This window comes from Epinephelus lanceolatus, chromosome 3 (assembly GCF_041903045.1).
Source record: "Epinephelus lanceolatus isolate andai-2023 chromosome 3, ASM4190304v1, whole genome shotgun sequence".
Taxonomy (NCBI): domain Eukaryota; kingdom Metazoa; phylum Chordata; class Actinopteri; order Perciformes; family Serranidae; genus Epinephelus; species Epinephelus lanceolatus.
The window spans coordinates 11,213,271-11,225,832 of NC_135736.1; the positions used below are offsets into that span (position 1 = coordinate 11,213,271).

Consider the following 12,562-nt stretch of genomic DNA (forward strand, 5'->3'; position numbering starts at 1 on the left):
TTAGTTATTAGCTACTTTGCAGATTCATTATTATTATTGCAAAATCTAATATTATTAATGCAAAATATAATCAACTATGCATTATGGTGTAGCCTATGTTTATGAATTAAGCCATGCATCAGTACATAAAGGAATTAAACTTATCTCCTCCTTTAGCATCAATAATTTTAATCCAATAGTATAATAAATAAATATTAAACAGGTCATTCTGCATGAGTACTAATGTTAGTATTTTAAAGTCTTGAACGCAGGACTTTTGCTCATAAAGTATTTATACTCCGTGGTATTGCTACTTTGACTTAAATAAAAGATCTGAATCTTTCTTCCACCAGTACCCTGGTAGGTGAACAAATCGTCCCGAACTTTGATCCTACAGTGAGCTCAACTGAATCTTATCTGGATTACTTTTCACACAAACCATTTCAACATATATTTAAGTATATTTTTGTACCCGTGTTAAATAATGGGATCAGAAAGATTTTAAAGAATGCACAAACTGAACCTTTAAAAAATGTTTTTTTTTGTGTGTGTTGGACCGTTTATGGACCTGAGTAAAGATAAAATAAGGGAAGAACTGGTTCTCTGGCTACAGCATACGCTCTCCAACCACATCCCTTTGGTTGTGTCACAAACAATACACAGTGAACAATTTCTCCAAATTATAAACAGGAGCTTAAATTAGGAGAGAAATCTCTATGAACACATTGTATTTGAATAGAAGCAGAAAATTTTATTCACTTTATGGTGGCACTGCAAAGTACATTCCCCCAGTACATCCAGGTCATATCACAGCAAACAGGACACAAGTCCCTGGGCCTTTACGTGTCAGTATGTAAAGATGCACATCATCTGTATGCATCTGCATGTCAGGAACAGAGTGAAAATATTTGGATGACTTCTTTCAGGGGGACAAGTGAGTTTATTTTCAAAGTATGAGCTTCATCACTGCATCCTGAATCAAAGGCAGGCTCCGGGATGTGTATCGGATTTCCCTAATCAGATTGTTATGGCTTGAAGGCAGCAAATAAAACACAAACATCAGAAGTGCCTTCAGTCATTCACAGCTCATTTCAAACATTACTGCGAGGGATGCCACATTAATGAGCCCAACCCATGTAAATGAATCCATAACTGCTGAAACTGATTGATTCCTAATGGAACAGGAAGAACCGTATCAACACAGAAGGTCCAACTAATAATAAAAAAATAAAAGCACTTCATGTGAGTAAAATACAAACAGACTCAAAGTAGGGCTGCTGTCTCTTCACTCACTCATCACTGTCAAAATAACTGTACATAAGATCGACAAGATGACATAAAAAATGACTGTACTGCTTCCAGGTCAGACTAGCCTCACAATTCAGAGTCTTATAAAAGTTGGTTTTGCATGTTTTGCTTGACCGCCACCACAGAAGTTGTTCCCTCATCCCCACCTTAAGTTTCCAGCATCCATCCCCTGCTAATGTACATCTCCCACTTCTAACATGGACAAACATACAAAGCCGACACACACACATTCGCACCAGCACACTCATCTCTCCATGCTCCTTTCTCTAATTAATATATCCAAATCAAAGACTTTGGGAGGTGTCCACTCCTGTTCATATCTCCCCAGACTCTCGCTCCTCAGAGCTGGAGCGTCTGTCCCGCTCGTACGACAGGGATCTCTCTCGTTCCCTTCCCTTGGCTGTGTTTGAAGAGGGAGACCTCTCCTTGTCCTCCCAGTCTCCGCACTCCGCCTTGTCCTCGCGCCATCCCTCTCCACACCTCTCCTGGGATGGTGAGGGCTCTTTGTCACGGGTGTGAGATGATCTGTCTCTAGAGGACCTGAGGAAAAACAATCAGATTGATCATCGTCATGACAACTACGTTTCAAGCACAAAGCTGAGGACTTGATGTGCTTGATTTGAGTTTGACACTTGTTATTGTCCACATGCAGGGATGTAACCAGTGAAACTTCAATTTCATAGTATCAAAATTGGATAGATTATTAGTGCAACAAAATAAGGAGTTTGTGACCGTGTCCATAATCAACTATATTGTAAAACATTCTAAAATTATATTTCTAATTCTTGGATGGTAGTTGTGGCTACTGGGTTAAAGCTAAAGTAGTATTCAGCTCTAGATTAATTTATAAATTAATCTAGAGCTGAACATGATTATTTTGATTATTACTAAATAATCTGTCAATTATGTCTTTGTTTATTTTACTAATAAATGACCAAAAATCGAATTTTCTAACAGGACACCGCTGAGCGCACATATAATAATGCTAATACTACTACTACTACTACTACTACTACTCAACTTTATTTATGGAGCACTTTTCATACCAGAGATGTAGCTTAAAATGCTTCACAGTAAAAATGCAAAACATTAAAACAAGCGAGACCGATGATGTTGTTACCAAATTCATCAGTTTATTGACTTTGGCTAGATTTCACTTGGTTCATGTTTTGTGAACATAGCAGCTGATGAGTACTGGTTGCTGTACTGGTCACTGTTACATAATGTGAGTTGTATGTAGCCAAGTTTAATGATAGTTCAGGGGGCCCACTCTCAGACCACTCATCCTATCCTGATGATACTTTGTGTACATTTCAGTGATGGATAAAAGCCACACCTCTTTCTTTTGCGCCTGTGAGAGTGGGAGCGTGAGCGATGCCTGTCCTTGTGTCGATGTTTCCTCTCTCTCTCCCGATCCCGATCTCCGCCTTCTTCTCTGGAACGAGAGGAGCGGTGGCGTCTTGAACGATGGGAGGATGAAGTGCCTCCGTCCCTAGAAAAGTAATTTTATGGACAGAAATATACATTTAGGTTTAAGGGAAATTACTGTACTGCTATAAGCTATAAAGGTTTTATACTGAAGCACCCTAAAGCATCTTGTGTCATAATCAATTTAGTTGGTAGACAACAGCCCAACTAAAGGTCGCATATTATACTCATTTTCAGGTTCATACTTGTACTTTGGATTTCTACTAAAACATGTTTACATACTTTAATGTTCAAAAAACACATTATTTTTCTCATACTATCTGCCTGAATATGCCTGTATTCATGCTCTGTTTGAAACGCTCTGTTTTAACGGCTGTCTCTGAAGCCCCCCTCTCAAACAAAAAAGCCCCCTTTTGCTCTGGTTGGTCAGTGTTTCCAGGTATTCTACATCTGCGCTCTCTGCACATGACATCACAACTTCATGGAAGTCCTGATGGCTTATTTAAAGAAAAAGGTTTCTAAAATATGGACATTTCTTTGTGGATTGAGCATTTTGATACTTTCACATTATTTATATAGCGCCTAGACCTGCCTCTTACTAACAATTTTATTTAATATAACATTCTTATGATGCTAGAACTGGTGGTGGTCTTACTTTCCAAAAAGGTAATCCAGAAGTTTATTTCTCTGAGGTTCTTCACTGTTACCATTTTTGTAATTGAAACCCCAGTAACACTTCTGCCACAGACAATACTTAGTTAGGACTGACTAGATGAGTACATTATTTTAAGATAATCATATGATAAGATACTCGTATGGCTCTTACCAACAGCCTCATAACATTTCTAAATCCATGTTTGCAGTTTTTACTTCAACAACTTCTTCTCAAACATCTTAATGTGAGCAGTAACAACTCAAGAATCTGATCTGTATCAACCTCTGAACTTCTTATTCCTGTTTACTTTATCACCATTCTGAGAGTTGGTATTCAAACAATATAACTTTCCCAATGTCAATGCTGCATCACAGCTGGCTTTGTATACCACCCTTTTTATGCTAAAATGATAAAAGTTCTTCATACAAGACTTCTTAATAAAACCACAACATGCCTAACAATGGACGCTTGCTACAAAACCCTTACATGTCAGTCTTGTGTCGAATTTATGCAAATGTTTCATGCCTGAAGTTTTAAAGCAGAGCAACAGTTTAAAGCAGTATTTTGTACTGTAAGTCTTTGTATGTTGTGAAATTCTAAGTCCATCACATGTCTGATAAAAATAAATAAATTAATTAATTAATTAAGTGACTATGGTAAAGGCAATACCTTGTATATCGATCTCCACTTCTGGATCTCGACCTACGACAGAAACATAAAATCAGACAGTTTGCAGATGACACTGAACTTTTTCTTTGAGTGCAGTAACTATGTTATTAAGACTGTTTCTTACCTTCTGCGCTCCCTTTCCCTTTCTCTTTCTCTCTCCCATTCTCGCTCTCTTTCCCGTTCTCGTTCCCGCTCTCTTTCCCGTTCCCGCTCCAACTCCCATTGCCGCTCCCTTTCGTCTTCTCTTTCCCGTTCCTCTCGTCTTCTCATTCGCATTCTTTCTTGTTTCTCTATAACTGCTTTCTGGATAAAACAAAGATGACACCCAACTGAAAAATAGTAGCATCTGATTCTGTTCTATGTTCAGTAAGATACAGATACGGAAAACATGGCATTACGTCTTACTGAACAATAAACATGCAAATTAAAAGTTATTTTGTCCGAGCTAGTTAGAGTACACAACTTACCCTAAGCTTTTCAAGCTTCTCGCGGATTTCAATGAAGCCGAGGTGCAGTTTGCCCCCAAAGTGGTCAGCTAGACGACGATCGTTGTCATGAAGACCCAAGTAGGCAGAGCACACCTCGCACACCCTTAGTTTTTGTTGTTGAAAGCTGGATGCTGGCATCGAGTTTCTGTACACATCCTGCAACGACAAGAAATTACGAGACTGTGAGACAAATTAAAGGCACGACATAAAAAAAAAAAAAAAATCAAAGATATTAATTAGCATTTCATCATGCCTGCATGTTAAAGACTAGACTTGCGTGTCAGATTTATTAATAAATACAACACCTATTAAAAACCAAGGCAATCTTTATCAAATCAAAATACTGATTTCTGTCATTGTCCATTTTGAGGAAAGAAAATGAAAATGAAATAAACCATACAACTTCACAGTCTCAAACTAATATTTCAGGTGTAGTTGGTGACCTGTAAGTAAAACTAAGTAACTATACTAACAAAATAAACAAGTAACAACTAAGCCATTATTCACTCTCTGACCTCTGCTTCTTTCTTTAAGCCCCGAGTCTTCTCCACCATTTCCAGCAGTTGCTGGGCTTCATCTACGTTCCCCTCACTCCCGAGCTGCTCCGCCCGGGCCAACATCTTCCCGATCTCTTCGTTCAGCTCGTGGACACGTTCAGCCTTTTATTAATGGGAAGGCAAAGAGAGACGAATAATAAGCTCTAAACTGTAAAAAATGTCACTTTGTACAGATTGTACAGATTCATGATAACCAGATGGTGTGGATGTGAATTTTCCCAAGAGATTAATTATACCCTGGAAGAGCACAGCCTTCATAAAAACCTGATGATAATCTCACTAACAATGTCCACAGTGAGTTTCTCACCTTTGCAGCCACTTCAGCGCTGATCTCATCCTGCGTCTCGGCTAGTCTCTTCTTGGCCAGCTCAGTCCTGCGGTCGCAATCAGCGATGAAAGACTGAAGGTGCTCAGCAGCCTGTGAGAGAACACTGAAGGTGTTAACATAAATGGGTTTTTGTGTGCTTAGAATGTACACCGGGGTGGAACAAGGATGATTAACATATTAAGTTCATCTTAAAACCTCTTTTCAAGGAAAAAAATAAAAAATAAATACAAATCTGATATGCATGCAGCTTTTAACAAACTTTCTCAAACAAATGCTATGGAAATTTCATTAGTACTTTGTAGAATTCTTAATGTGTCATTTACTGCTAGTACTAAATATGTATGCTCAGTCGTTGCCAGCTATTAATGTGTGCCAACACGGTTCATCTGCTGGGAGCTTAAAAATCATCCTCAGACACACCCATGTCTTCTTTTTCTTTAATCCTGTTCTCCATCATCCTTAAAGTTAGACCTCCTTCTTATGGAGTCATTCACAATTCAACAGCAGCACTTAAGACAAAACTCTGACACCAGTATGTATCACTTACAAGTTAGACCCCAAGTCTGGTCTAGTTAAATTTAATTACTAAGCCAAATACAACTAATTTGCCACAGAGAGCTCTACAATCTGTAAAACATACGACGCCAGTGATCTTCAGACTCCTGTTTGGGGCGAAGATAAACTCTGTAAGAGAAACTAGTCTGATGTGACGTGCTTCATAACATTAAGTCCCCTCTCACAGTCAGCTATTCAGGCAAGAACCACAGGGAAGTCAGGGGAGGTGTTTGCATGGATATCCACCCACCACAGGGGTTTCCATCACTGGAAGACAGCTTTGCTTTAAGCGTGATCTGCTGTTCTGTTAAACAGTCCTGTGAATGACTGCACTGGGTGGAAGTGATTCAAAACTGGGTCACTGCATCAGCCCATCTTCTGCAATCACTAGCTCATCAGTTGAACAGCGTAGGAGAAGGCAACCATCCTACTTTCTCCTGGATGGTCATCATCTTATTGACACTTCTACACAGTCTGAATTAATTCACTCTCTTCCAACCAGTTATCCTTAGTTTCCCAGGAAAGCGGCCTTGTTAGTCTGGATAACTATACACTACAGAAAAGCCATTTGTAAGATTTAGGGATGCTGAAGGAAGGAGGACGCACAACTCCAATATTTCCAATCGTGATGGGTGCAGTTGCAGAGGGATTCCAAAGAAACTAGTAGACAACAGCACTCACAAAAGACTAGAGTCAAAATCTGTGTTTTAATAGGGCAACACACGGCCAATCAGTGACAGACGCGTTTCGGCCTAAGTCTTCTTCAGTGTATAAAATTTTTTTAAAAAAAATAAATTACAATGAAGAAGGCTTAGGCCGAAACGCATCTGTCATTTTGTTTGGCCGTGTGTTGCCCTATTAAAACATAGATTTTGACTCTAGTCTTTTGTGAGTGCTGTTGCCTACAAGATTTAGGGATGGAAATGTTTGATTAATAATAAGCTGGATCAAAACATTAACAGGCAATAAACTGCCGTTTTTAAATAGGAATTGTGCAAACTTGCAGGAAAGCCCAATCAGTCTTTTTTCAGCATTGGCAGTATAAAAACGAAATCGGGGAGTGCAGCGAAATGCCGCCTGCCTACTTTTGTTAATACAGAATGCGCCTTTTTCGGGGCAATGGGGGGTGTGAGCAAGTAACAAAACGTGTAGCACAGCCTGTGATGTAAACAGTAACGTACTCCGAGGGAAGCCGCGGCTGGTCAGTCCTTCGGTGACTCTCTCATAAGTTGGCCCGTCCTTCACTGTTCCCGTCACCTGATGGTTAATGGTCTCTTCCTTTGCGAGAGCAAGGAGGGCGTGCAATTTCTTGTCTCCCCAGTTGCTCATCTTTACAGTGTCTGTCAGGTTTGCGTTTCCCTCTTGCTACTAGCTGCTCATTCCTGCTATCAGCTGTTTCCTGTTAGTCCACTGGCAGTGGGTCGCACGTGTGGCATCATCAGCAGCTCCACCCACAAGTCGCAGCACAGTGGTTTACAATACCACCAAACAGGATTTACCAACCTATGTTATCACAGCCACAACCGTTTTACCCTGCACTGTGATGATAATGAGGTAAACCGCAAAATCACATAGTTTAGTTTATAAACTAGTTTAACATGAATCTGCATTGCACATGTTTGACTGTCCCCCGAACTGTGATGTTGCTGAACACAACTTTACAAGTGGTGCTTGTCATTGATCTGTTCACATCCTGATGTCAGTATCTTTTATCAGATATGATAGACAGCAAGAGTCGTATCATTACAGTACGGGCTTCACAGAGGACCCAGTAATTTAAGCCTGACATTCATGATGCCTGAAAACATAAATCAGTGGCCAACTGGCTAGCGACCCTAGTTAAGTTTTTATCAGAGCTCATTTTATGTGGGTATTGGTACTTGGCGTGTGCTCACTTTGGACTCAGTTTATAATATTAAGATTTTTATTACTCAGTGCAATCACAGATCACAACAGCTACTTTCTTGAGAGCTATAAATGATGGGGAGCTGGGATTTTAGGAAGTGTGTGTGTACTGTGCTACTTACATCAAGTTCGAAGAAGTACTCCTGCTCCTTAGAGGCAATCTCGTAGTCTGCTCTGAGGGCCAAGTCATGGACTTTCATACACTCTCCCAGATCCATTCTCTGCAGAAATCATAAAGACATCCATGCACTGTTCATATGCTTCATCATTTCCCTCACCTTAAAATCTGTCATTACAGTAATTCCAAAATTTAAAATGTCATCCTGATTTGGAGCATTTTTAAATGGCATCACATTAGCAACTGTAAATGTAATATCCTTTGAATCACAGCACTGCAGGCCCAGGTCTTTGACACTGCCTGTAGGCTTCTTCTTTACAGTATCCATATATATATATATATATATATATATATATATATATATATATATATATATATATATATATACACATACACACACACACACACACACACACACACACATTGCAGTCATGACACACTGAGACAGAAGCACCTTTTTGTGTTCAGTTGTACTCCAGCATAATGTAAACTGAACAGTGATTTTGTGGTTTAAGTGCTGACTGCTTTAATAAAGTGTTGTAACGATGGCCCTTTTTATGTATACAGCCTCCCAGTTTTAGGGGGCAGTAAGTAATTGGAAAAGTTAAAGGTTACTGGCAAATTCTGACTGTTGCTTGTGACCTAAACCATAGCTGACACTATTCTTATTGTCAGTCCTGGACTGCAGTTATCTTCCCTTTTCAGTTATGGGGGCATACAAACAATGGGGGTCAGATGTGTTCTACACTGCTCACACAATATATGCTCACCAAAAAAATAAAGGCATTGTGTCAGTTTTAGTTCAGTGTGCTGGAGTAGACCCAATACCAATGACAACAGCTGTCCTAATACTTTCTGGCATGACATAGCAATACTCTGTGTGTGTTTCACAGTGTGCATAAACATAATACTCACGGTGCCAGACAAAATATCATGAGGACATGAATCTAGGAGGTGACTTTTGCAGACTCGTTCATCTGTGAATTTGATTCTCTGCCGCATGGTATCTCCTTAAAAAAGAAAAACACAAGAGCATAAAGACATGATGACTTGTCAGGCAGTCCCACCGACTAACACATAACACGATACCTACAAAGTCACTGAGGTGCAAACTTGTAACCAATGAGTCACACATCTGTTACCTTACCAGTAAATCCAAAAAGTTAGCTGCTCGGAGAGTCTGACACAACGACAAATTATGGTGGCAATAAATGGAGCCACGAACACAAGAGCACACTGATCATGACCTAGTACAGCGCTAAAATGTTATTCTTTTTTGTGGCAGATGTTAGCAGCAACTTAACTTGCCATGTACACTCAAACACAACAGGTAGCTAGCCGGCTGGCTATCCTCATGTTAGCTAGCTTGGTTTGCAAAGCATGCCTCACAGTCACTGTCTAGCATTTCGGTTAGCATTCCGGCTAATGCTAGCAACAACACAAACTCCTTTCCTTATCCGACGAGACACCGATCTCAACACAGCCAGCGGTCCTCTCACCGTCTCTCCCCGTCCCCATGAGCTGGTCCAGCATCGCTCGCATCTGTGCCTGGGCCGACATGTTTCTGAGTGTTTAGCTAGCGCTGTGTGAGTCACTCCTCGCCAGCAACAGTCTTCACACATGCAGCCACCTCGACTGCAGGCCTCGTCGGCTCCTCCACCACCAACAACCACGGACAACTTTTCCCACAAGGAGAAAAAGCAAGCGAGTTGGTTTTGTGTCACGTTGGGACAATTGAGTGGTTATCCCAACACTTTAACAACAGCTAAATGTAACTTTGTGACGCTGGTTGGCTTCGGGTCGGCTCAGCAAGTGCAACGTCTGTTTGAAAACTGCTGGAGTCCCGTGGTCGTGTCGTGTGGCGAGTAGAGAGAGCGGTGACTGAATGTAGACAGGGCGGTGGGTTAGCTATCTAAGTCTGTATGGAAATAAGTAACCAATTCGTCTGTAACATCGTATCTAACTGTATTTCTAGCCAGTCAGCTAGAAGTTGGCAAGTTTATTCAACGTCTTCTCTTCCGCCTTTCCACTTCCCCTCCGTGCGCGTCACCGCAGAGCGCGCTCTAGTCAACCCGCCTCGAGGAAGTGCTGCAGTCAGCCTCGCGCGCTGGACGGTTTGGTGACGTTACTATCACTGTCAAAATATAAGGAAATTAACTTTTTTTTAATCAAAGTGTGTGATGTATAAAATACCATAAGTATTTGGAATATTTATGTTTCTTCCATAAACTTTGTTAATTTAATTTTACATTGTTTTTATTCTTTAATTGTAGATTTTTTTGTTGAAGAATTCCTGATCGATTTCACAAGCAAGCTCTATTAGCGTGGACCTAACAACATCCCCGTCCACAACGACATTTCATTTGAAGTAACAAGGACATATAATACAAAATATTATTAATAATGTTATAGGCGTTGTTATTTGTTGCTTTGAATTTTATAGGTAGGTCATATGGTGAGTGTTATTATTTCAGAATTCACACATTCATGTCAATAGTCCCCACTATCCTATTATTATTTTATTATCTACTATTATTATTAGTAGTAGTAGTTTATTTATGTATTTAGATTAGAATAACAGTTACATATGTAGCCTATTTTCTGTAAACTCTGTTTCCTAAGATGAAACTATATATGCTGCTTCAAAAACATTTAGAGTTGGGAAAACTCCAGTTGTCTGTGCAAATGTTTGCCAGTGTGTGTGCGCGCGTGTGTGTGTGTGTATTTGTGTGTGCATTTCTGGCTTCTAACCTCTCCTGCACAATGTTTTAACTTATAATTTCTTTTTTCCTTTTCCTACTTTTTCGTTTCCTGTCATGTATGTGCAAATAACTAAACTAAACTAAACTAACTTCATACCCCCTGCTTCCGGCCCCTTTGCTTGGACCACACCCATCTTCAAACTCAACCTTCATTTTAATCTCAACAACACACCTGCAAAGTTTGGTGACTACATCTTCCACAGTTGTGACATTATGGTGTTGACAAAATCTGTCCACAAACTGACAGGCATGTAAACACCTGCCAAAATACTCAAAAATTGGACAGTGTTAGTTCAGGCAGGGCACATGTTAAGCTCATGTCACAGCTACATCAGCTGATCTCAAACAGTCCAATCAAGTGATGGAGCAGCTGACTGGTGGAAGGGAGTCAGCTGATAGATCACATGATTTCTGCATAACCTTTCTTTCTATGTAACCAATTTGCAAATCTCATTCAGGGCGCACTATTTAAACTGCTCTGGCCTGCCTACTGTTGCTGCTTTCTCTGCAAGCAGCTTTGCAACCCACCTCCCCCTCCGCTCCTCCTTTTCATGTTGTGTCTGACTTATCAATGTAATTTCTGTTTATTATTCCTGGGGGGTCTTTGCTGCTGCTCTTCCTGCCTTATTCCAGCCTGATTTATGGTCCTGCAGCGTACCTACGACGTACCTACGTCGTTGCTGTGACACCGTTGTGAACCCTTCGAACTTCTCCGTCACTCCATTTCGTCGCGGTGCAATACACCGCCAGAGCGGTAGGAGGCTGCATTCCTTTCCTGAATGGTTACCGTCGTCTCTAGTTGATTCTTTGTTTAGCTTCCAGCTTTTCCGGTCACAGAGAAATGAACGTGGAGCACGGACAGACGGCTCCGTCCGTATCCGTATCCATATTGAACGTTGAGCATAAATGGGACTTAATACTGCAACATCTACAACGCAGCAGAAGATGTTTAAAGATGGCGGGGATGGCGCAATCTGGAAATACGGAACCGGAAATGCATTGCTACCAAGCAAACCAATCACAGCCCTCTCGGTCTGCGCTGGGTCTGTGTCACCTCGACGTGTAGTTACATTTTTGGGGAGGTGCACGTCAGGCTACGCCGGGGGCCACGGCGAGCCTTCTGCGTAGCCGCGTACCCTACGACGTAGCGACGTTGTTGATTTAACACAGGACCATAAATCAGGCTTTAGGCTTTCCATGTAGGCGCATGGAAGGGCAGGGAGGTTTGCGCTCTCTGCCTCAGGCTTTCCTTGTTGTTTCCTCACACACTGTCCTCTGTCGCTTACATCTCCACAGTACTGGTATAGAAATACTAAATTGTTTGTTCATGTTTTTTGCTGGATAGCCACATTTAGATATCACTCTAAACCAACATACTTGAGTTGGTATATAGAGAATGTAGGCTACCTAGTGTCAGTTTTCAGTTGTAGAATGTAAACTTTTGTTTGTGATTAAATGTAATCAAACAGAGATGAACAATGCTAGCAATAGAGGCATTTTTATTTGAGATGTTGATCTATAAACTGCAGCACATCAGAAATGCTTTAAACTGCTACATTTCCTGCAGTAAAATTATTTTGGTCTTCACTTGGTGATACAATGAGGAGAGGCTTGTTGTTTTTAAAATATAAACTGTACTCGTAAAGTTAAAGAAATAGTGTATCCTTTAAGCAATTACATCAAATCTAAAGACAGTTCTGGATTTATATGGCTTTTTTAGACTGATTTTTCTGTGCTTGCACTCATTTAATTTGGGTATATGTAGAGTATCAGTCAGTCAGTAGGAAAATGGTTATTAATGTGCAGATTA

The 12,562-nt window shown here is 40.5% G+C and overlaps 1 protein-coding gene across 2 annotated transcripts; it reads right to left on the minus strand.

Annotated features, from left to right (window-relative positions):
- Nucleotides 1-709: 709 nt before the first annotated feature.
- LOC117255134 (putative RNA-binding protein Luc7-like 1) lies at nucleotides 710-11,778 on the minus strand. 2 transcript variants are annotated; one of them, XM_078164888.1, is made up of 10 exons: nucleotides 11,422-11,778; nucleotides 8,906-9,000; nucleotides 7,995-8,093; nucleotides 5,392-5,502; nucleotides 5,043-5,186; nucleotides 4,507-4,683; nucleotides 4,164-4,342; nucleotides 4,040-4,072; nucleotides 2,624-2,779; nucleotides 710-1,827 (listed from the first exon to the last, which is right to left on the minus strand). In XM_078164888.1, the coding sequence occupies exons 2-10, from the start codon at nucleotides 8,990-8,992 to the stop codon at nucleotides 1,602-1,604; spliced, it is 1,212 nt and encodes a 403-aa protein (XP_078021014.1). In that variant the 5' UTR covers nucleotides 8,993-9,000; nucleotides 11,422-11,778; the 3' UTR covers nucleotides 710-1,601. The 2 variants fall into 2 exon arrangements, with proteins under 2 accessions (XP_078021014.1, XP_078021013.1); XM_078164887.1 differs by lacking the exon at nucleotides 11,422-11,778 and adding an exon at nucleotides 9,490-10,057.
- Nucleotides 11,779-12,562: the final 784 nt, after the last annotated feature.

Coding starts and splice junctions, on each gene's coding strand:
- LOC117255134 (XM_078164887.1), bottom strand. CDS start 9,550: ATGTCGGCCCAGGCACAGATGCGAGCGATGCTGGACCAGCTCATGGGG. Junction 9,001..9,489: donor CATGGGGACGGGGAGAGACG/GTGAGAGGACCG, acceptor TTCTTTTTTAAG/GAGATACCATGCGGCAGAGA. Junction 2,780..4,039: donor AGTGGAGATCGATATACAAG/GTATTGCCTTTA, acceptor TTACTTTTCTAG/GGACGGAGGCACTTCATCCT.